This window comes from Macaca mulatta, chromosome 15, assembly GCF_049350105.2.
Source record: "Macaca mulatta isolate MMU2019108-1 chromosome 15, T2T-MMU8v2.0, whole genome shotgun sequence".
Lineage (NCBI taxonomy): Eukaryota > Metazoa > Chordata > Mammalia > Primates > Cercopithecidae > Macaca > Macaca mulatta.
The window spans coordinates 78,190,664-78,215,903 of NC_133420.1; the positions used below are offsets into that span (position 1 = coordinate 78,190,664).

General features: G+C 37.0%; 2 protein-coding genes and 1 long non-coding RNA gene across 7 annotated transcripts in view; 1 reads left to right on the forward strand and 2 right to left on the reverse strand.

The window, feature by feature from the left end:
• HACD4 (3-hydroxyacyl-CoA dehydratase 4) overlaps positions 1–18,528 on the forward strand; it is a 36,270-nt gene extending 17,742 nt beyond the window's left edge. The window contains 5 exon segments of one of the 2 annotated variants that reach the window (NM_001194139.3): positions 2,286–2,392; positions 5,824–5,949; positions 6,856–7,615; positions 8,207–8,332; positions 17,915–18,528. In NM_001194139.3, the coding sequence (NP_001181068.1) occupies positions 2,286–2,392; positions 5,824–5,949; positions 6,856–6,938 (316 nt within the window). In that variant the 3' untranslated portion in view covers positions 6,939–7,615; positions 8,207–8,332; positions 17,915–18,528. 2 annotated transcript variants of the gene reach the window in all.
• On the reverse strand, positions 3,629–15,021 carry LOC144334689 (uncharacterized). Its single transcript, XR_013404820.1, has 3 exons — positions 14,883–15,021; positions 6,684–6,800; positions 3,629–3,760 (listed from the first exon to the last, which is right to left on the reverse strand). It is a non-coding gene; the product is annotated as an uncharacterized LOC144334689 (long non-coding RNA).
• The window catches only part of FOCAD (focadhesin), a 314,136-nt gene continuing 306,782 nt past the window's right edge, over positions 17,887–25,240 (reverse strand). For all 4 annotated transcript variants that reach the window (XM_077966008.1, XM_028835129.2, XM_077966010.1 and 1 more), the window contains 3 exons: positions 23,508–23,759; positions 20,555–20,630; positions 17,887–18,281 (listed from right to left, as the gene is read on the reverse strand). In XM_077966008.1, the coding sequence (XP_077822134.1) occupies positions 18,208–18,281; positions 20,555–20,630; positions 23,508–23,759 (402 nt within the window). In that variant the 3' untranslated portion in view covers positions 17,887–18,207. The remainder of the gene's footprint in view (positions 18,282–20,554; positions 20,631–23,507; positions 23,760–25,240) is intronic.

Below are 25,240 nucleotides of genomic sequence, written 5' to 3' on the forward strand. Positions count from 1 at the left end.
TATTCATCATTGTGCTGGAAGTTCTATCCATGGCAATAAGACAGAACAGAAAACAAACAAAATGGTATAAAAGGCATGTAGGCTGGAAAGCAACAAGCAAAACTATCTCTATTGGCAGATGATATCTTGATAAAAAATTATCAATATGTAAAAATGAATTATTTTTTATACATTTGCAATTAACTACCACAAAATCAAATCAAGAATACAATTCTGGTTATAGCAGCATCAAAAAGAATAAAGTACTGAGGAATAAACTTAACAAAAGATGTACAGAATTTTTACATTGTTGAGAAAGCATTGTTGAAAAAATTAAATATCTAAATAAATGAAAGGACATCCCACACGACTTGAAAACTTAATATTGTTCAGATGGCAGTATTCCCCAAACTGATCTGCAGATTCAGTGTAATCCCTATTAGAACCTAGATAACTTCATTGCAGAAATTCAGAAGATGATCCTAAAACTCATATTTAAATTCAAGGAACTCAGAATAGCCAAAACAATCTTAGAAGAATATGGTTGAAGGACTCACTCTTTCCCATTTCAAAACTTACTACAAAGCAATAATTAAATGTGGTATTGTGTAAGGATAAATCAGGGAATAAAATCGATAGTCTAAAGATAAACTCTCACACATTTTTGGTCAATTAATTTTTGACAATGCCAAGACCATTTGATGGGGAAAGAATAGTCTTTTTTAACAAATGGTGCTGGGACAACTGGATATACACACAAAAAAAATGAAGTCACCACTCACATATAAGTGGAAAAACTATGAAACTCTTTGAAAAAAATATAGGAGTAAATCTTGATTACTAGATTTGGTGGTGGATTATAAGATATGATAGCAGAAACACAACAAAAGAAAAAAAGATAAGTTGGACCTCATCATAAGTGGCTTTTTTTTTTTTTTTTTTGAGATGGAGTCTTGCTCTCTCACCCAGGCTGGAGTCCAGTGGCGCGATCTCAGCTCACCACAACCTCCACCTCCTGGATTCAAGTGATGCTCCTGCCTCAGCCTCCTGAGTAGCTGGGATTACAGGCACCTGCCACCATGCCCGGCTAATTTTTATATCTTTAGTATAGATGGGGATTCGCCATGTTGGCCAGGCTGGTCTTGAACCCTGGACCTCAGGTCATCTGCCTGGCTTCGCCTGCCAAAGTGCTGGGATTACAGGAGTGAGCTACAACGGCTGGCCAAAAACATGAAAAGATGCTTACCTACTCTTCTAATATGAGGGGAAAAAGATGAGATACCATTTTTCACTTTGATTGGTAAAGATCAAAAACTTGATTATATGCTATGTTCAGTGAGGTCCTCCACTGCTGGTATATATTTTATATAGTAAATATGCACATAGATATGTAAATGCAAAAACATTTCTGAAAGAATACCTAAGCAACTGACATTGGCTATTGTCTCTGAGGGGCGGAATTCAGGTCCTGGATTGAGAGAGATTTACTCTTCCCCATTCATGTTTTCAAGGTTGTTTGGGTGGTTTTGTCATATGTATTTATTGTCTGTCTATATCAGTAGTTCTCAAAGTGTGGTCCCTAGACCAGTGGCATCAGCATCACCTGGAACTTGTTAATACAAAGTCTGGGGTGTACTACAGTTCCATTGGATCAGAAACTTTGGAGTAGGGTCCAGCAATTTGTGTTTTAACATGCCATCTAGGTGATTCTGATATATGCTCAAGCCTAATAACCAGTGTCCTATTCAAAGAAATAAAACACAATGTAGACTACTTAATCTATTACATCACAGTGGTAGGCTTAAAGCTCCCTACTATACCCGAATCAGCTCCCAAGGCCAGTTCTTTAATTGATCACATAGATAGTACACCTGCAGAAGCAGAATTGCCAAATAAAGATTTGGAAGTCACATTTTATTTTTAAATGAATTCCTGAGCTATTTACAAGTATGTCTGTCATTAAAAAACCTAGCTGCTTGGTGCAAAAAATGGGCTTGGTTTTTAATGAAACTGAAGTCACTAATCAAGGAAATTTATTACTGTATTTTTCTGAGGAGGGAGTAAGACTTACTTGCTCTGTTTAGCTTTATAATTATTCATGATCTACCCCATGAGACAAGCCAGATTGACATGGTCCCTTTCCCCCATTTAAAAAAAAATCTCTTGCTTAAATTATAGGAAATAAAATACATAATTTGCACACTTTCCAGTTGTATCTCTGTATTTAATTACACAGTACAGTCATTTCTCCTATTTCCTAGGTATTAGCAGAAAATGATGTTTATGAGCTTTTCATCTCTTTTCAGGTACACTTATAGCATGTTATCAGTCATAGGAATATCCTATGCTGTCTTGACATGGCTCAGTCAAACACTATGGATGCCAATTTATCCTTTGTGTGTTCTCGCTGAAGGTAAGAAAAGAGTGACTTGCTGTATTGCTTACTGACAAAAGCCATCTAGTTATAATGGTTCACTAAAGTTTTTGATGATTAAATTACTATTTTTGCGAATGCTTAGCTCACTCAATGTATCTTTCCTGGCATATTTCCCTTGATGCAAAGAGGCAAAGTTGAAGAGGGAAGCAGCTCTGCACAGTAGACAAAATACTGGACAGAAAGCAACGGCATCTGAGTCCTTCCCTTCATTAACTCACTGTATGAGTTTTGGGTAACTCATTTAACCTCTCAGAGTCTGCTTACTCACCAAAAAGAGGTTAACATTTAGAGCGTCTATGATTTTTAACTTTTAATGCACAGAAATTCAGTTCCCTCTGGTGAGACTCTTTCCCACTTACCATTTACCATGTATCCTACCCTCTCTCAGCAACTAGTTAACTCTACCTTGAGATTAATCATCATTTTCTGAGGGAGGCATTCCCTGACTTCCTCAACTGAGTTCCCCTGGGTACAGCATCATGAGTCTTTTTATAGCAGGGGCCCCCAACCTGGGCTATGATCCCGGTCTGTGGCCCATTAAGAACCAGGCCGCATAGCAGGAGGTGAGCAGTGGGCTAGCAGGTGAAGCTTCATCTGTATTTATGGCCACTCACCATCACCCACATTATCGCCTGAGCTCTACCTCCTGTCAGATCAGTGGAGGCATCAGATTCTTATCGGAGCACAAACTCTATTGTGAACTGTGCATGGGGATCTGGGTTGCATGCTCCTTATGAGAATCTAATGCCTGATGATCTTTCACTGTCTCCCATCACCCCCAGATGAGACCATCTAGTTGCAGGAAAATAAGCTCAGGGCTCCCACTGATTCTACATTATGGCGAGTTGTATAATTATTTTGTTATTTATTACAATGTAATAATAATACAAATAAAGTACACAATAAATGTCGTGTGCTTGAACCATCCTGAAATCATCCTTCTTCCTCCGGTCTGTGGAAAAATTGTCTTCTACAAAACCAGTACCTGGTGCCAAAAAGGTTGGGGGCTGCTGTCTTATAGGGCTTATCTCAGCATAATTACACATTTGTATGATTCTTTGATTAATGTCCATTTCCTTGACTAGACTCTAAGCTCCGTGGGGGTAAAAGGATGTCTGTGTCTTGTTTCTTTGCTTCCTTCCTTCCTCTTATGCACCAGTATATATGCTCAATAAACACAGAATGAATTATTGAATATAATATGAGTAGGCTAATTATATAGCCTAAATATAAACCTAAAACTTAAGATCAAATCATTCAGAGCATCAGTTTGCAGAGTTTGAGGATATTTGGAGGACATATGGTTTCTTCTGCAATGGATTTGGTAGACTGGTAAGGAGCATTCTGTAAGACATGATTAAAGTTTTGAAAATTGAAGGCATAAAATAAGAAAGCATGTTAAGGTAACTAAGGGAAAAACATAAGGACATAGATTTAACATAAAATGATGACATTGACAAAGTATATAAAAGCCAGTTATAAAACAAAAACATGTATTTTCTATCTACTGATGAGCAGATAAAAAGAGCTTAAGTTATTGTAAATCATGTTAGAATTTCTAAGTTTGTTTTGATTCAAAAGGAAGAATTATTAATTTTGGAATAGACTATGCCAAATGCATCTAGAGAATAATTGTCTTGAAATCCACAAATAAAACCTGATTGTCCATTCTTTAAGAATCAAATCACCTCTCATTGAAATATCATGTACATGTCTTTATTATATCATAGTACTGTAGAGAATATAGAAAGGAAATGGGGAGTTGTTGATCAAAGGGTACAAAGTTTGTTAGAAGGAATACATTTTTGAGATCTAATGCACAGCAGGGTGACTGTACTTAATAATGTATATTTCAAAATAGCTAAGAGTAAATTTCAAATCTCACCACAAAGAAATGAGTGAGGTGATGGATATGTTAATTAGCTTGATTTAATCATTCCACATTGTACACATATATCAAAACATCACATTGTGCTTCATATATGTATACAATTATGATTTGCCAATTAAAAGTTAATCACATTTAAAAGAATATATAAAATAATAAGGTAGAAATATAACTAATCCCTTCCTAGGAATAAGGGATGGATAAATGTATAGGAAACTTTTGCATTCTTGTTATTCCATAATTCGAATCCTTTTCCTTTCTAGGAAAGCCATGTTCTTATATGGTTGCCATACAACCCTTATTCTTTTATTCACTTCATAAACTTATTCTTGCAATTACAAAATAAGGTATATGCAGAAAATAGTCTAGAGATATATATGACAAAAATGTCAATAATGATTAACTCTGGGTGGTGGAATACAGGTAATTGAAATTTTATCTTTATATGTTTCTGTATGTTAGATGTCCCAAAGTATAAAACTACATAGTTAAATAAACCTATTAAACTTTTGATAACTTTACTAATTTTTAATGACTATAATTTCCCATCTGACAAATATAAGATAAAAACAAAGCTTATATAAATAACCAGATCAACTAATTATACTGATAAAATGCTAGAGACATAGGTGCAGCCTGTGTTAACCTTAAACTGCATGTTTGGTGTCAGTGGCAGATCCTGTAATGATGCTACTCATACCTCCACTTGGCTCTAACAGTTGTGAACTCCTGCCTTTTCTTCATCTTTCTCTTTTAAAACACTTTTTATGTAGGGATAATTTTGACCCATAAGAATTGCAACAATAGTACACCATTCCCATGTACCCTTCAACCAGCTTACCCTAATGATAACATCTTACATAATGTTAGCATATTACCATTTCATTCCATGAAATGTTACCAAAAATATCTATATATGGGATACAATGTTACCAAACTTTCATCTTTTTTTACCTGATACCAGCTCCCTCCCTCAAAATAATTTAGGCCAGCATTTCTCATAGAGTTCTTCAAAATACTTATTAAGTACAACTGGTGGTTAAGGAGGAAGAAGCAGATATTCTAAGGCCAGTTAGATTGAGGAAAGGTTAAGTGGTATTTTTTTTTTTTTAATTGCAGAATTTCTCACAATCTCTACTATGTTAATACATGCTGTGAAACTCTTAAGAGGAAAATATATGCACCATTTTCCAAGTTCATCTGTCTATCACCCCTATTTGTGGCTAGGTGGACAAATGTATTTTGAGATAACATTTTAAAAAACATTGTAAATTCTTCCTCTGTAGGCACGATAAAGTATACCATGGACAAACATTCAATAAGTCATACTGCTGTAAGCACCTTGCCAACTTAATAATTTCGCAGATTTCTATATTAAACTAGGTTTAGCAAAAAGATTCAGCAACTATTACAAAACTGTCATTATCAAATTCAAAATATCCTACAACTATGAAGACATATATACACATCCCTGTAACAACTTGAGGAAAACCTTCATGATGCTTTTCTTTTTTAACAGCATTTGCCATCTATCAATCGCTGCCTTATTTTGAATCATTTGGCACTTATTCCACCAAGCTGCCCTTTGACTTATCCATCTATTTCCCATATGTGCTGAAAATATATCTCATGATGCTCTTTATAGGTAAGTGACTTTTTTGGTCTTGTTTTTGCATTTTTCCTGTGCTTTTTGGTTAGTGCTTGCCATCTACCTTAATATACAGGTTGGTAAACATGGGAGAGACCAGAGAGGAAGCCTGACATGATGAACTAGATCTTGTTAGTGAGGCCCCTGGAGTAACGTTATAATGCTTTTTGCCAGGCATCATGGGATCATGTATTTCCCTTTCACTGTACAAATAAGAACAATTTTACTATCAGAAAACATAGCTGCATTATGTATGAGATATAGAAGTTTTGACCATGTGCACAGGTATCTACAAATAAAACCTAGATGTCAAACTAAGAAGAACTGGCTATTTCTGATTTTTCCATTTATATCCATTTTGTTTCTTGTTTGTTTCGCTTTTCAAGCTAGCACTTCCTATCAGGCAAATGGAAGTCAGTGTTAGAGACTCAAGAAAAATGTATGGAACAAAAACTTACCCTTGAATAAATTTGATCATTAAACCTAATCATTTTCCAGGAAATTGGGGAAAAAAACTTTCACTATTAAATTTTTGTTTTCCCAGCTCTAACCTTCACAAATCCCCAAAATAATGATTATCTCTAGAAGGTAACAGATATCAAACATAAGAACAACATATAGAGAGAAAAGACAAAAATGTGAAACTTTAGAGGGAGGTGGAGAGAGCTATGCTAAAGAAAGGAAGACAATTCCTTGCATTAAAAAAAGTAGGATAGAAGAGTTTTATTTACCTCTCTTTCTGCATAAAATCTGGACACTTCTTTAAGCATTCCTTCTCACATCTCCCTTGCAAGTGTCTTCTCCCTGGATTCGGGCAGCACTCTGACTGTATTTTAAACTCATTGTTCCTTCCAGAGAAATAGTTAACGTTACTTACTTTTGCAACTTCTTTCTCCATATTAGGTATGTATTTTACCTACAGTCATCTGTACTCAGAAAGAAGAGACATCCTCGGAATCTTTCCCATTAAAAAAAAGAAAATGTGAAGTACAGCATTCCAGTGTGACATGAGAAAAGACAGGCTGTGGATTCAACCGCAGTAAATACAACACAGGAAGTATTCTGGTGGAAAAATACCTTATGTTTGATAAAAATCCATTACATGAAATGATTGCACATACCCCCAAAACTGTAGACATAACAGGCTATGTTTTTCACACATTGTATTTTTAAGACATATATATTCTCCATACCCTGCTTCACCAAAATTCCTGCTTCATTTGGATTTTATACAAGTTACACTTACATTATATGCAGTCTGATTATTTTCCTGTAAGTTTAATGAGAAATAGGAGATTAACTGCAATAGATTCAATTAAATTAAGAAACCAAACTTGATAACCTAAATTACATGTATTCTTTTTCACTTCCGAGTTCCCAAATAGATCTGTAGGAGGGGAGGGATGGAAAAGATATTCCACAGTTGCCTAGAATAACATATTTTATAGACAGATTTCTGTCTTCAGAGCTAATAATTCAATACTCACTCTAAACATTAGATATGTTTAGAAAATTAAGTATCTTTCCAAGCCGTATATCTTAGCTCAAGTTGCTATAAGTAGAACACCATAAACCAAATGGCTTAAACAACAGCAACGCTTCTCACAGTTCTGGAGGCCGGGAATTCCACTCAGGATCAAGGCACTAGCTAATGCAGTTCCTGGTGAGGGCCCTCTTCCCAGTTTGCAGATAGATGCCCTTCTGTGTCCTCACATGAGACAGAGAGATCAACTCTCTTGTGTCTCTTATAATGGCACTAATCCTATTCATGAGAGCTCTACCCTCCTGACCTAATTACCTCCCAATGGCTCCACCTCCAAATACCATCATATTGGAGGTTAGGGCTTAACACATGAATTTTGGGGGAACACAAAGATTCAGTCCATAGCATTCTGTACCTGGCCCTACAAAATTCATGTCCTCCTCACATGCAAAATACATAAATTCCATCTCAACAGCCTTAAAAGTCTTAACTCATTCCTGCCTCAATGCTAAAGTCCAAAGTCTCATCTAAATCAGATGTGAGTGAGATTCAAGGTATAGTTCATCCTGAGGCAAAATTCCTTTCCAGCTGTGAACCTGTGAAATGAAACAAGTTATGTGCTTCCAAAATACAATGATGGGACACACAAAGCAAGAAACAGGAAAAAAGGAAGGTGTAATGGGTCCCCAACAAGTCCAAAACCTAGCAAGCAAACACCATGAGATCTCAGGCTTAGGAATAATCCTCTTTGGCCTGATACTCTGGCTTCAAGACCCAGTGAGGCAGAGGTATTGCCCCCAGGACTATGTTGGAGGAGGATGACCCCTATATCACCAGGCAGAAGCTGTCAGGCCTGTTGAAACCAAGGCAATGACTGCCCCTTTTGAAACTGAGAAGGTACCCCTGATGTCCTCTGAATCACCGTTTGAGGTCAGTCTCTCCTTTTCTTGAAGAATAGTGTACATTTACAGCTGAATAGCTCTATGGTCCCAAATCCAAAAAGTCCAACAGTCTTCCTTCATTCTGTCCCATCTCCATTCCTTTCAATACAAACTGGCAGTGTTCCTGCGAGGGTGGCTGATTAGGTCTGTGGTTCGCACCCACACAAATCTAATTGGATGACTGGTCAGCTACACCCTTAGTGTTCTCTACCAAACATGTTTTCTTACCTTTTTGTAATGCAGACAAACTGATAACTTCCCAAATCTTTAAGTTCTGGTTCCGTTTTGGTTAACAAGTCTGTCTTCATTTTTGGTCACATTTTACTTTAAGCAGTCAAGATAAACCAAGGCACTGGTTCAACACTGGTTGGAGATCTTTTCAGTTTAATATCTAATTTCATGGCTCACAATTTTACTTTCCACAGAACACTAGAACATGAACACAATCATCCAAGTTCTTTGGCATATTATAACAAAGATCACCTTTCTTCCAGTTTCCCATAACAGGTTCCTCATTTTCATTTGACACTTCATCAGAATGGCCTTTATTGTCCATATGTCTACCAACATTTTATTCATGGTGATTTACGTGTACTCTATGAAGATGGAGGCTTTCTCTCCCACCTTCTTGTCTTTGAGCCCTGACCAAAATCACCTCTATCAGTCCCTTCATGGCAATACTGACCTTTTCTAGCAAAAAAACTAGTCCCTCAAAACTCTTCCAGTACTCTTCCAGGTACTCTAGTACCTCAAAACTCTTCCAGCTTCTGTTACCTAATGTCAATGCTGCTTCCACATCTTTATGTATTGGTTATAGCAGCACCGTACTTCTTGGTACTAATTGCTGTCTTAGTCAGCTTGGCTGCTATAACAAAATACCATAAACTGGGTAGCTTAGACAACAAATATATTTCTCACAGTTCTCGAGGCAAGGAAGTCCAAGATAAAGGTGCTAGACAATTAAGTTCCTGATGAGGTTCCAAGGTGCTAGCTGATTCCTCTTCATGCTTTGCAGATGGATGCCTTTTTGCTATATGCTCACATGGTAGAGGGAAAAACCATCTCTCCCTTGTTTCTTATTGTAAAGATACTAATCCCATTTATGAAGGTTCCAGCTTCAAATGCCATCACGCTGGAGATTAGATCTTTAATATGTGAATTTAATGGGGGATACCAGGATTCAGTCCCTAGTGCTCTGATAGAGTATTCATTAATGTCATGTATTCATTAACATCTTTTAAGTTATTTAGGCTTTGATGCCTTAAAAGAAGACCCTGGCCAGGCATGGTGGCTCACACCTGTAATCCTAGCACTTTGAGAGGCTGAGGTGGGCAGATCACTTGAGGTCAGTAGTTGAAGACCAGTCTGGCCAACATGGTGAAACCCCATCTCTACTAAAAATACAAAAATTAGCCAGGCATGGTGGCGCATGCCTGTAATCCCAGCTACACGGGAGGCTGAGGGCATGAGAATCACTTGAGCCTGGGAGGTGGAGGTTGCAGTGAGCAGAGATTGAGCCATTGCACTTCAGCCTGGGTGACGGAGTGATACTCTAGCTCAAAAGAGAAGACCCTGATGAAAATAGTAAACCTTTAGCAAATACACAAATGATGCCCCATTCTGTATTCTTTTTAATTTTAAAAATCACGACACACACATACATTACAGGAAGATAAAAGGTATAAAAATATAGTAAGTACTTTTTAAAAAGGAAAATTCATGTTTTGGATTATTACTAAATTATTGCTAGTTACTGTAATGTAAGTCATATGTTCTCACAGTTTTGAAAAATACTTTCCTTGAAGATCTAAAAAAAATGTGTGAATAACTGATAGTCATTGCTGTATCATTGATGTATCACTCAATTTTTGGTAAAGAATTATAAAGATCTTATCTAGTAACTATGTAAAAAGGTATTAAAAATATTGTGATGTGAGAATGGATTAATAAAAATGTAATTTAAAAAACGGGTCACTTATTTCCACTAAAGTAAATATTTGGAAAGAAACAATTGAGTATTAGGCTGCTTGAAATATTTATAAATATATTTGGATTTTAAAAAATTATCCTTTTAAAAAGCTACATTTTTTTTCCTGCTTTTATAGTTATCTTCTAAATTTTAGAAAAGTTACTAAAAGCTTTAGTGTGCAAGGAGAACAGAAACGCTTTGCAAATTTTAGGTGGTTAATCTTAATCACTCCCAATAAAGATGGCTACTTACACTGCTGAAGTACATGTACAATCAATCACTAAAATGAAGAGAAAATTAGAGGAACTACACTTTACTGGGTCATTATAATAAATTAAAATTTCGTTACTAAGTAATGCTTTAATTTTTTTAAACCAGATTACCTTAAACTTCTTAAAATTGAAAACCAAAAGAAACAAGTGAATTTATAATTATTTTAAAACAGAAATGAGGATTGACAGTAATTTGAGATATCTGCAACAATTGTAACATAAAAAGATCTGCCATTTCCTTTGGCGACGACACAATTGTTAATACTACTGTGGTTGGTTGCCTGTATCTGTAATGGAAAGGAATACTAAATTTCATTATCAGTTAGTGAAAAAAAGATGTAATTTCTTTTTCCACTTAAGTACATGTTCCCCAGGTTAAGAAACCCAGACATAGTGAAGTCAAGACAGTAACTATCTGGTTAATTGGATGTTACCAAGATCGCAAAGTTGATTTCTTTGACTATCTGTCTTAACTGTATGTTCACCAAATCCTTATTTCATTTTCTACAGTATAGACAAAGGCTTACTTTCTCAAATTTAAGTAACATAGATGAAATAGGAACCATTAGATATTTTGAAAGCATATCTAAGACAACTTGTTTCTGAAATTTTTTTGTTGTAAAATATAAAATATCGTATCTTAATCATTCTTAAGTGTGCAGTTCAGTAGTATTAAGTAATTTATATTGTGCAACCATCACCACTATCCATCTCCAGAACTTTTTTTAACCTTGCAAAACTTAAATCCTATACTCATTAAGCAATGGCTCCCTATTCTCCCATCTGCCCTGTCCCTGGCAACCACCTACTTTTTGTCTCTATGATTTTGATTGCTCTAAGTACCTCATATAAATGTAATCATACAGTATCTGTCTTTTGTAATTGGATTATTTCACTTAGCATAATGTCCTCAAGTTTCATCCATTTTGTATATGTCAGAATTTTCCTCCTTTTTGAAGCTGACTGATAAGGAGGAAATTACTCCTGTCATTTTGCTATTTGTTTTCTACATAGCTTAGCTTTTTTGTCCCTCATTTCCTGCATTACTGTCATCTTTTGTGTGTAGTTTACTTTTTTATAGTGAAGCATTTAAGTATCTTTCTCAGTTCTTTTGTGTATATTCTGTAGCTGTTTTCTTTGTGGTAACCATAGGGTGACATTTAATATCCTGAAGGTAATTTGGACTTATGTCAGCTGAACTTCAAAAATATACAAAAATTCTGCTCTTTGTATCTCTGTCAATCACTTCTTTAAGTTTCACAAAATTATATACACTGTGTGTCCAAAATCAATTTTTAAAAATGCAACAGTCTCTATGTAGAAAACAAAAAGTAGTAGATTTTCTAATTGCCCATGTATTTTTCTTTACTGAGATCTTTATTTCTTCATGTGGCTTTGAGTTTTTGTTTAGTGTCTTTCCATTTCAGCCTGCAGGACCCCTATTAGCATTTCTGGCAGGGTCAGGTCTAGTGGTAACATACTCTATCAGCTTTTGTTTATCTGGGGATGTCTTAATTTCTCTCTCACGTCTGAAGAACAGTTTTGCCAAATACAGGAAATGTGGTTGATGATATATTTTTTTCCTAACACTTTGAATATATGGAGCTCACTGCATTCTGGCCTCCAAAGTTTCTGATGAGAAATCTGATATTCATCACACTTATATGTGATGAATTGATTTTTTCATGCTATTTTAAAGATTCTCTCTTTGTCTTTGGCTTTTGATAGTTGTGTGGATCTCTTTGAATTCATTCTACTTGGAGTTTGTTGGTCATTATCTGGCTGTTCTTCAAATATTCTCTCTGCCCCTTTCTTTCTCTCTTTTCCTTCTGGGATCCTCACAATGTGTACGTTGGTCTGCTTGATGGGTCCCACAGATCCTTATACGCTGTTCACTTTTTTCCAATTTTTTTTCTGTTGCTCAGACTCTAATAATTTCCACTGTCCTATTTACATGTATACTGATTCTTCTGCTGCTCAAATCTGCCTTTGAATACCTCTAGTGAGTTTTTCATTTCAATTATCTTACTTTCCAGCTCCTGAATTTTTTTGTATCGTCTTAGATATTCTCTGTATTAATACTATCATTTTGTTCATCCATTGTTGTTTTTTTTTTTTTTTTTTGACTTTTTCCACATGCTCTTTGGTTCTTTAAAAAACATCCTTAAGGCAGTTGTTGTACAGCCTTTAGTGGATCCACCATCAAGTCTTTTTCAGAGATAGTTTTTGTTTTGTTTTCATTTGAAAGGGGCATAGTTTCCTGTTTATTTGCATGCCTTGTTATTTATTTATTTTTTTGCTGAAAACTAGACATTTCAATCTAATAATGTGGTAACTACATCTCACTAAGGTCCCTAAGTTAATGTTTTTCTTTTTTAAAACTATTCCTTACTTTGCCCGCCTTGAACAAGTTGTCAAATGTGAGAATCCGTATTTATTTCAGAAGTACAAATAGATATAATCTCAATGTCCAAAATATTTCCCCAAAGAAAGAATCTTACAATTATTTAAGTTTATATATGGAGAAAACATTTCATGATACTAAAGTGTTAAAGTGATTTAAAATTAAGTTTAAAATATGCTAAAAATTATCTCCCTTTACCCAGTATCTATCTTCCACTTATTTATTATTGCTTTGTAATAATTATAATGTTTCCCATTGGTTCAGATAATTTTAATATTCTTCTCGGTCTGAGTTATATATATGCTAATGTTGATATGACATGTTTCACCAGGGTAGTGTTCAGATTGTATGTTCAGGGAGCAACAGCCACAATTAACAAGGTCACCTGTTTAGAATGCAGATTCCAGGTCTCCACTAAAGATAGTTGAATCAGAAGCTCTGGGAATAAGCTCCGGATCCTACCTTTTGATAGACTCCTCAAATGAGCCTCATGCAGAGAAAAGTTTGAAAACCACTACTTTTGAGTCTAAATTATTTCAGCTTTGGACAGAGAGAAAACTGCTAATAAGAACTACTTATATAAAAGCCACCAATGTTTTCACAACAGAGATGAATTTTTATGGCTTTAAAAATCCTTAAATAGTAGTTCTGAACATGTTTTTAACATGCCAAATAAGAATTACTAACTAGTTTATTTTTGCTAAGGGTAGCTGGAGTTTTAAATCTCATCTAAAATAAGATTAGTTAATTCCATATGAAAGTCAATTAGTAAAAACATGCCTTACTTCATCACATAAATGTAGGTGTCTACTGTTACTTCATGGTATTCAGCTGAGTGATGGGGTCTTGTGAAAGATAATGTGGTCTGGAATTAAGAGCACTAGGTTTGATTTGAGATCAAGCTCCAGTATTTACTAACTGAATGACTCTGAGTTCCAGTTTCCTTAACTGCTTAAAGTTATTATGAAGACCAAATGACATATGGTAAATTAAACTTTTGCAAATTATAAAGGGCTTTGCAGAAGTAGGACATTTATAACATGTTCTGTTCTTACTTCATGATGGTTTGGTGATTTATATTCTCTGACCGTAAGTTCCATGAGAGCAGGGATAACACGTTTTGTTCAGATTGTACCCCAGAAACTTGTATAGTGGCACATAATAGATGCCTATAATTGTGTGTGCAACTCTCTCTTTAAAGAAAACCACCCCTGCATCTAGAAATATATTTCAAGAAATCTATCAGCTTAATTAGGTAATGAATTTCAATTGTAAATCAAAGGGTACCTTATATTTAGAAGACTAGTAAGTTTTGGTTTTGTTTTTCTTTCAACTTATATAAGTATCTTAACATGCTACTTCTAGAATGTTTTGATCGTTAAGAACAATTTCTTAATACACTTCCATTGTCTTCCCAAGTCCCCACATATGTCAAGAATGTGTTCAAGCATTACAGCTATTTATTTGCAGTGAAACACAAAAGTGATAACATTTCAATAACATTTTATAATTTATAAACCATATTTTTGTATTATTTATTTTAACCCTCACAGCTACTTTGTGAGGTAGATCATTTCATCCAAAAAATAAAACCAAACCTCAGTGAATAATCATTTTTATTCAGTTTCATATTTAATAATTTAGCTGGAAATGATCTTACAAGCTCCCTATGTTTGACAAGAATCAGATGAGCTAAGTTGTAGTTTTAAAGAAGTTTTTAGTATTTATGAAGATTAACAGATTAAATACATAACACACAACTTTATAAATACTATATATATATCATACATTTAAGATGAGATTTTAGAGTTTCCAGGATCACAGTAAAGTATTTCCCGCAGAAAATATAAAAGCATGTTACCTCGTCCAGGACCACAGCAGTGATGACACACATTCATAAACGAAGATGATGCTGTTGGGTGTCTTCCACAAAAGTGATGAAGAATGTGAATGGTTCCAGCCACACTCTGTCCCATAGTTCCATTTGAAGTGGTTCCTATGAATAGGCTGGTTGGGTCAGAAATACAAACTGACCAAACAGGGACCTACCCTCGGGCTTTAATGAAGGCGCCATCTCTTTACCAAATGATCTGATTTCTCTTCTAAAACAGCAATTTACTAAAGTGTTTGCTAAACCTCTAAAACTGCTGCTTGCTTTCAACGTTACTAAGTTACTTCAAGATAGTAACTGAATCCTTAAATCTGACTCCTTATATAATTACAGTACCACTATCTCTGGTTAAAATCATTTTGGAGACATTAATGTCTCACAATTAACTTCAAAAAAGATTATTAACAGCCTTTTGGTTACCATGGAGCCATTACATTACAAATAAAACACAAAGAGGATTTTAGGCACTTGCATGGATCCCAACATCTGTTCCAAATGTATACTTTTCAAATCAAGAGTCAGAGTGTTTAGATAGTTCTGAGAAACCTATCAGGGCTCAAACCCCACACATTAATTTGTTAGTACATCTCAGCATGCTATTTGTCTTGGCCACTTACGTTTTTAAAAACTAACAGAAGATGACTTGTAAGGAAACTTTCCATGAAGTTAGGAACATCTGGCCTAAAAATGCAGGGACTTCTGGTTTCTGGAGAATAAACTGAAAAATCCTAAGGTCATAATTTAATTCTCACCTGAGGTCATACAGATAGCAAGAGAAAAGGTCTTATTATTCTGGTGATCTATATCTTAGAATGTTTAGATGCAAGAACCTTTGGAGTTTTGAATTTAGAATCTTTAGAGGTTCCCATGAATAAGAAAATACTACAAATCTTATACTCAATGCTACTCAAAATAAAAAGAAGGAGCTGCGGAAAAAAGAATAAACATCTTATTTCCTCCCTTTTGTACTCTTCTGTTTCCTTGTCAAAGGCAGAAGCAGGGAAAAGGTTTGAATGAGAAGAAACTGGGCTGAACTGAAAAGGGCAGTTTGGGGTTAGAAGACTAGGCTGATTCTTCACCCCTTTACTTGGACATTGGCAGTCTCTGGCTGCTGACTCAAAAAAGAGTCGTTCTTCAGTGCTCACTTCCTCTTCACTACTCCTGTTTGCCATTCATGTTGCAAGCTGGCCCAGGAATCTGAAGTCCTTCAACCCATGAAGACCTACTCATTTACACTACAGACCTAAACTACTCAATTCCAGAGGTCTACGGATATGAGGCAGAGTTGTTTCTTTATTTGATTATAGCAATCTACATTAATAAGATGAATAAGGTTTCATCCTCTGTGGGAGTTTTCATCTTAAAGGGGAAGCTGATGAGCCTCGTACATAGAAAGAGCATTGGGTTCTCTGCCACTTACTAGTTGTGTTTGCACCATTTTAAAATAGAAAATGCCTCATTGTGATACTGTTGCAAGAGTTAAATAATATAATACAACTGAAAGCTCAACTGTTCTGTCATTTTGATATTTGTTTTCTATCTGCTTTATAGGTGTTTTGTCCCTTGTTTCCTGCATGACTGTCATCTATTGTGCTTATTTTTTTGTAGTCAAGCATTTAAATACCTTTCTCATTTCCTTTTGTGTATATTCTATAACTGTTTTCTGACACCTAGCAGTGAATGTTAGATGAATTTCAACCTCTCATCAGTAGGAAATATAAGCAAGTATATATGGATGGGAAGGGGAGGGAAGCTGGTTTCTAGAGTAAATTTTCTATCTTCTTGGCTTCCTTCAAATTCATTTTCCTCTAGCCTAACCTCTAAGGAGGTAATATATTTGGAAAACAAAACTAGTAAAGCTATTTTAAACCTAAGTGGCAAGTACATTGGTGACAACATGAAGGTACAGGCCACAGGGGAATGCTAGAAGCTCCACGGTGGTTGAGCAGCACCAGGCACTGTGCTATGGCATGACAGACACAAAGGTACATTATTTCAGTGGCATAATTTTTCTTCCAATGATCCCATATATGCATCAGTACGTTTATATGATTGGCTAAACACGGAGCCCTGATACTGGCTGTGAGAAGAGTAATTAGCAAACAGACCAAAATTTAAATGCTGGTTGAGTCTCAAGCCATTGAATAAAATGCAACCCTTGAGAATATTGTCACAAACCTTCATTTACGTTAGTCCACTACTCACCCTGATTAAGACAGAGATTTGTACTTATTTAAAAAAATTGATCTTCAGGGGAGATATCTGTCATTTTTTTGCCAGTCCAGCACCCCATCATCTTTCTTCTGGAGGAACCCCAGTTCAGGTGGTTTGGGCGGGTCTGCCTTGGCCTCTCTCTATCCAGAGACTTAGGAGTGGACATATGACCCAGGCCTGGACAGTTAGAATTCCCCACCTCCCTGGGCCCAGATACTTGCTCAGAGACTCACATGTCACCTACCTCCCTGGGTATAGGGATCCAGTCTGAACCAGAGTCCTCCTCAGGCTGCTTCTGCTGTATGTGGGCAGACACCTTTCTTTCCCTTTGAGGCCACTGGCAGACATCTTGCCAGCTACAAGGAATGATCCTGAGAGGAACAAAGCCTGATGGCATCACTGGATTCACTGGATGCAGCTGTGTCAGATGGGATCTACTCTTAAATTTCTTAGTTTGTGAACTAATCTTTGGCTAAAGCTATTTGGAATCGCAACTTTCACTTGCATTCAAGAGAACAAAGCATAAGGAAATTAGAGACACCATTAATGAATCTGATTTAGCTAATATTCAATGTTATACTTATTATTTAAATGTGTATAGCAGTTCCAAGAGTGTTTTATCAATAAGGAAATTTGTCTAACTCATTGAGTCAATGAATATCCTCATGGAGATTCATGGAAAATAGATCAAAATGCCATTGTCACCAAGTGGTGCCGGCACCTTCCCCCATGCCTTAAAACAAAAGTCACACGCACAAAATTGACAAGATTATTTTACTGGAATTTAGCAGGGAGAAGATAATCTATTCAAGTTTTCACAGAGAAAATCTCCACATTGAACTCTAGCCAAATAAAGAAAATCCAAGTTCCTGTTTCAGTCTCAACTGGCCCAGGTACTAAAGCAATGCACTCCTCTCTTAGGAGGCACGTGTCAAGCTGTCAGTGATGTGGCCACCTTTTCATGACCTTGAACTCTCTGCATCATGTCTCAGCAATCCCAGGCATGAATTCTGAAAAACTTCTTCCACTTATATAGTTTTCCTCATCCAGCTGAGAATGCTGCTGGTTACTGTAAAACTGTTCACCAACCATATGCTCTGGTCCATACAGCTTTCTTCTTAAACTCTGGGAGAACTCTCAAGGACAGCAGGGTGGCTAAGGGGACAAAATATAGGTATAGCTGCATTTGAAAAGGTCATTTTGATCAAAAAAAGTGTCAGAACAGAATTTGTCTTTTTCTCACTTGGCTAATGTTCAAGGCTAGGGAGTCCTATCAAGATTTTGGCAGAATTTTAATGGCAAAAAACCATTTATAAATATTGGGGGTAAAGTTTATTTTTTATTTTTTAGTTATCCTGTAATCAGTTAATGGGAAATTTTGCAGAATTAAAATGAAAGCTGACTTCTGGGATGCTGGTGATGTTTTTTTTTTTTTCTTGATGAGGGTGCTGATTACATGGCTGTGTTCCCTTTGTAAAAATCTACTTACAATTTGTGCTCTTTTCTACTTGAATATGGTATTTCCATTAAATATTTACTTAACGCTAAAAAACAACAATGAATAACCTGACCCTATAATAAAGTTAGGTTCATGTACTCAATGGAGCAAGTATGACCATACTAAAGTATATCTGAACATGTATCCTCAAGTCCAAACTATTTCTGATCTGTCACAGGTCCCTCAGGGATCAATTTAAAATAGGAAGTTCTGTGTACTTCCTTTAAGTAATTTTTTATATATTTTATTTTAGAATATTAATACAAATGTATTGAGATTTTATTTGAAATATAATAATATGAAGGAATGTAGGTAAGCCAGAGTTACACTGTATGTGAATCTAATAAGCCTACTATATAATCAAGTGAATATGAGCTTCCTTGGCCCAAATGACTGCTTTCCTCATCTGTATGAGTTGTTACCTTTGTGACCTAAGAGAGTATATCTTTGGAGCAACCAACGTTATTATGGCCATTAAAAATGAGCACAAACTCCCAGGGGCAAACAGAGTAAGCCCTAGCAGCAAGTCTCTAGGGATGGATAATGTGAAAACATGTCAGACCATAGCCCTGATTTTCAATGAAGTTCTGTGGTTTATCAGAATTATGTGGGAGCACTGTTGTAGCACACACATGCCTCCCACCACTATGAGGAGACAGGTTAGAATCAATGAATTCTTACTTGTTTGGCAAACAATAAACTATACCATAGTAATAGGTAAAATATGGATCATACTCTGACTCCAGGCTGACCAGATAAATTATTCCAGAATAGGCCAACAGGCAACTTTCTGCAGGTGAAAGTTTCAGTGTAGTATCTCACAGCATGTCAGAGACATCAGATCAGTGGCAGCCGCTGGTAGGCTCCAGACCCCCAGGTCACCAGACATGAAGGACAAGAACGAGCTATTGTATTCCATACAGCCAATGCCCAAATGACTTCTCAGATCTGAGTAAAATAATCTACATAAGTTTTACAGAAAGATCTTCCATGTTTGTGGATCCTACAATCATAGTTAACAAAGTCGATAGAGAAGTACAAAAGATACAGTAATCATCTAAATGCCGGAAAGTATGAGAAGTGTCTAGTTTCCCTGGCAAGATACTGTGAAGCTCATTAAAAACACTACTTATAAAGCCAGTATAAGAACAGGGTTAAATGTTTGAAAAAGAATGTTAAAATTAAAAAGGCAGTATTTGAGTTATATGTATTTTCAATTGTATATGATTATAAATATGTAAGACAACACAAAAGGGAGCAAAAACTCCTTATGGAAAATATAAAAATTGTCATTGGGCAATGGGACTCTGGATTTCTCTTTGCTGCTTTTTAGTTTTCTGAATTTTATGAATTTTAATTAAAATAATATTTAACTATTACAATAAAACATTTTAAAACAATTTAAATAAATGCTAAATTTAAAGGGACTGGCATTCTTTTAAAGTCTACTTTCTGGTTCAAAATGCCACACTAAACAGCTCCAGATTAGCCCATTCAGAAAGCAATATAGGTTGAGCATCCCTAATCTAAAAATCCAAAATCCTCCAAAATCTGAAACTTTTTGAGCCTCAATATGACAACACAAGCACTTGTGTTAAAATTCCACACATAAGTACTTAACACCAAGTACCTTGATTCATGTACAAAATTACTAAAAATATTACATAAAATTACCTTGCAGCCATGTATGTAAGGTATGTATGAAACATAAATAAACTTTGTGTTTAGACTTGGGTTCCATCCCCAAAGCTTCTCCTTATATACGTTCACATATACCCAAATCCAAAAACATCCAAAATCCAAAACACCTCTGGTCCCAAGCATTTTGGATAAGAGATACTCAACCTGCAACCACTAGAATGTCATTCTGCTCCGCAGACAACAATAATGGTTTTTCCCCTATGTTGAGCATAAAACATGGAAGTAATACCTTTCAAAAGATCCCTGGACTTTGCTGAGAGGGCTTCTTTAGGGCTTTCCATGATGCTGAATAGCCAGTCAATGAACTAGGGTAAAAATGAAGAATAGTGTCAAAGAAGAGAATCCTACCATTAGCAAAAGAACAGTCCCTTGGACCTACATAGATAAGGCGATTCTCCTGCCTCAGCCTCCCCAGTAGCTGGGATTACAGTTCTTAGGCAATACCTTCCCCAGCTGGAGCAGATGAGACAGGAACCAAGCATAAGATATAGTAAAGTTGGACAAAGCTCCCATTTAGTTAAATGACCTGGCAAAGTCAAACCTACATCCCTGCTGAATACCTTGAGAGCTGATACAGGAATTTTTTTTTTTTTTTTTTGAGATTGAGTCTTGCTCTGTTGCCAGGCTGGAGTGCAGTGGCACAATCTCGGCTCACTGCAACCTCTGCCTCCTAGGTTCAAGTGATTCTCCTGCCTCGGCCTCCCGAGCAGCTGGGACTACAGGCGCATACCACCACACCCAGCTAATTTTTGTAGTTTCTTCTTAATAGAGACAGGGTTTCACCATGTTGGCCAGGATGGTCTCAATCTCTTGACCTTGTGATCTGCCTGCCTTGGCCTCCCAAAGTGCTGTGATTACAGGTGTGAGCCACCACGCCCAGTTGCTGATACAGGTTTTAAGAGGGAGGTAAACATGGGCCCAGAGGGCCTCCTGTGTGCCAGGAACATTATCTCTTATCACTCTGACGGGCCCAGAGAGATTAAAAACCTTTCCGAAGTCCACTCTCAATGTATAGCCTAGTTAAGATTTGAACCCAAGTACACTTGGCTTCAGAGCCCTATGCTCTTTCTTTGCATCATACTGCCTCCCACCTGGCTCTGTGTGCAGCTTGGTCTAGGCTCCTACGCTGGGCAGTAAATGGAAAACACATCAGATATAAGCCCCCGTTTCTGAAATAAAATATGTTTCTGTAGATGAGGACAGTTGTGCCCAAATGGATATGAAACAGAAAGTTGAAATGCAAGAGAAATGGCATAAAATAATCCACTGGGAAGAGCCAAGCATGTTAACCATGAATAAATCCTGCAAATGAGGTAGACACTCATAGTATTTATGAGTTTGATCTCTCAGGATGCAGCCAGAATTGTTTTTGAATTGGATACAGGGTAATTTTATCAATGACTGAATGCTGCCAATCTTGGTTCATTAGAAACACATATATTGGTGATAGGTAATAGGCATTTTAGTTTCACATATAGAAGCTAGGTTGAAGAAAGAGTAAAATAGGGAGAAAAAGAAAATATTCCTAATTCCCTGCTTTATTCAAATTTTTTCTCTTTGTTGATTTTCTTTTTCTCAGTTTTGTACTATAATATCCTACTGGTAAGCAAAATAATCAAGCACTACAAATATATAATCAATGCAAGAGGTCTACATTGTAGTCCAAAGGGAACGTGGTATCCCAGTCCAGAAATAATTTAAGGGAAGACCACATTTGAATTTTTTTTTTTTTTGAGACAGAGTCTCCATCTGTCAGCCAGGCTGGACAGCAGTGGAGGCATCTTGACTCACTGCAACCTCTGCCTCCCACGTTCAAGCGATTCTCCTGCCTCAGTCTCCTGAGTAGCTGGGATTACAGGCCACCACACTCATCTAATTTTTGTATTTTTAGTAGAGACAGGGTTTCACCATGTTGGCCAGGTTGGTCTCAAACTCCTGACCTCAGGTGATCTGCCTGCCTCAGCCTCCCAAACTGCTGGGATTCCAGGTGTGAGCCACTGTGCTCAGCCAAAATTTGATTTTAAATGGGACACAAAGCACAAAATTTGGGGCAGCAATACTAATGCTTATTAGGTTTAAGAAAAACAAGAGGCATTTTAGTTGAGACATTTGGTGGAGTTGTGCATAGCTAAACTGTGGGTCTACAGTTCAGAAATGCTTTTAAAGATTAATGTTCAGATTTCAAGAATAAGCAACAAAAAGTTAGTTTTAAGCTTTCAACTTCATAAAAAGCCAGTTTTGATTAAATGAGATTCAAAAAACAATCTTCCAACCAACTGTATTAAGGACAGGTCAGAAACATATAATGAGAAGTACAGTAAGCACAGTATTACCACATGCTTTGCAGAACAGCTAGTAGCCTGGGGAACCTCAATATTAAAAACCAAAAAATGTTTCCTTTTGGGTCATATGTTTTAAAAATTCAAAGTAACACATGTTCACATACAAAGACCCCAACATGACACAATGTCATCTTCCCCTTCACCCAACTCCTTCTCCTGCCCCACCCCTACTCCAGAAGAGGAACTAGACTGAACAGCAAACTAAACAATTTGGGTTTTCCTGAGGGCAAGGGTGACACTATTAGACCTTTACAAAGCTCTGTTTGGCATCTAGCACAGACCAGGGCACACTGGGTACCTGGAGCATATCTGTGCAAGGGAATAAGCTACGGGGAACCTTAAAGATGCTACAAGAAGATGGATGCTCCCGACCCACATTTCCTGGCAGAAAACTTCCTGACCCACCCAGGCATTGTTGACCAACTCCCTCCCTTGCTCATCACTACCGTATCTTACTTATCACACCCTTTGCAATTCTGAATTTGCCTTCCTGTCTACCCTCACCTTGAGATTCTGAGCTCTGAGACATACTCACCCTTTCCTCTCCAGGATCAAGAAAACACGTGCCTTCAATAAATGAACGAAAGTGTGGGCTTTTCCTCCACCTCACCCCCAGCTATAAGCAAGTTGCCACCTTACTGTTGTTTTTAATCAGCAGTTGTCCCGAGCCTGGGCTAGCCTCAAACTCTGAGACTCTGCATCTGGCTGAGATTTGGGGCTGAGTAGGAAAGCCTGTGGTGTGATTCAAGATGTACTTAACTCCCACCTCAATTCTACAGTAGAAACTGCTGAAGAGACAATGGCTGCCTGCCCTGCTAAGCAGCTGGCTGCCAGCCTCACCTTCTGGGTCTGTTCCTTCCATGGCTCTTTCTGCAGCAGCAGAGCCATGCTATTGGGAAGCAGAGTGAGAACTTCCTGCAGAGTGACCCTGTGCATTGGACTCCTGTCAAGGAAGCTTGGTACTGGCCCAGCCGGGCCATTCTCCTGATGCCATGGCAACCAACTGGCACTGAGACCGAGGAGGAGAGGGGCAGCGTGGTCGGCCCATGCAACCACTGCGGCTGCAAATATCAGCAAGAAGAAGTCCAAAGCCTACGATGAAAATAGAAATGACGTTAGGTCACATGTTTTAACAATTCAAAGTAACACATGTTCACATACACAGCCCCCATCGTGAGGCAATGTCATCTTCCCCTTCTCCCAACCAGTCCCTCCTGCCCTACCCCCACCCAGAAGAGGAACTGAACTGAACAGTAAACTCAGTTTCCATGTTTAATGAAGTGATGTTTTTGGGCGTTAGAAGATTTTGAGGTACCTTTATGTGCAGGCAGAAGACCCAACAGTTTCATTATTATTGCTCTAACATTTCAGGAGAAACATCGTTTATTCAATTCCTAATCACATCAAGATCCAAACGTTCCTGTTCTGATGTTTTCAAAGAGCTTACAAAATGAAGAAATATTTATCGCTATGTAGGTAAAACTAATTTTTAAAAATATGTATACTCTGATTCTACTTTTGAGCAAGTCTTCATTTTTTTTAAGGCAAGTGTTTTAAGACATGGGGTCTCACTATGTTGCCCAGAGTGGTCTTGAACTCTTGAGCACAAGAAATCCTCCTGCTTCGGCCTCCCAAGTGGCTGGGACTATAGACATGTACCGTTATGCCCAGCTTCTTCAAGCATTTTAAAAACCTGTCCAGGATCTATCCATTCAGATTTCAGACTAATCTAGACAATTATAGAAGTGGTGATTACAGAAGCCACCTCTGAGTAGTTCGATTACTGTGATTTAAACTACACTTCTTTCTGCTTATCTGTATTTTCTCAGTGTTTTAAGGTTTTTATAAGAAAACAGAGAAAGTTAATAAAAATTTAGGAAATCAGAAGAAAGAGGACAGATCATGCAAGTTCAAAAAAAGTTTAAAAAGTACTTCCTAATCTCTTAAAATTCCTAAACTCACAAATTAAAATTCAACAAGACATACAACTCTTCAGAAAAACTGGGCAGAATTTCAAAAAACACCCCAGGTTATGCAAATTTGACTCACATAGTAAACAGAATACTCACGAAGCATGCCTACAGAAAAAAAATTCTACTATTACAAAATGCACAGCTGCCAGCTAAGACAACACAATGAAGGAAAGCAGGAAAGGGCTATCTTCATTTTATTTACTAATCCTTTATTTTTAAACTCACGCAAACCTAATACTAGTGGTTCTCACTTTTTTTGAGTCATAGGTAATTTTGTAGGTGTGATAAAAACTCCCCTCCATATGTGCACACATAAGATTATCTGCACACACTCCAGGAACCTATTCAAAGCAGGCATTTTTAGCCATATGCTGGGCCAGTGTGGAGGCCAGAGCCCTATATTCCCACATGCTTTATGGGATCAATCCCAGCTACATAGGAGCTTGGGTTCTCTCTCCCGAGTGTCCTTTGTGTTCTGCCTGTCAAGAAACATATTTTGCTGAAAATATTTCTCAAAGGGCAGCCTTGGGTGTCTCCAAGAGCTTGGCAAGAATACTGATTTCCTTGTGGCATCAGAGAATCATTAAGTGTGTCTAAAAT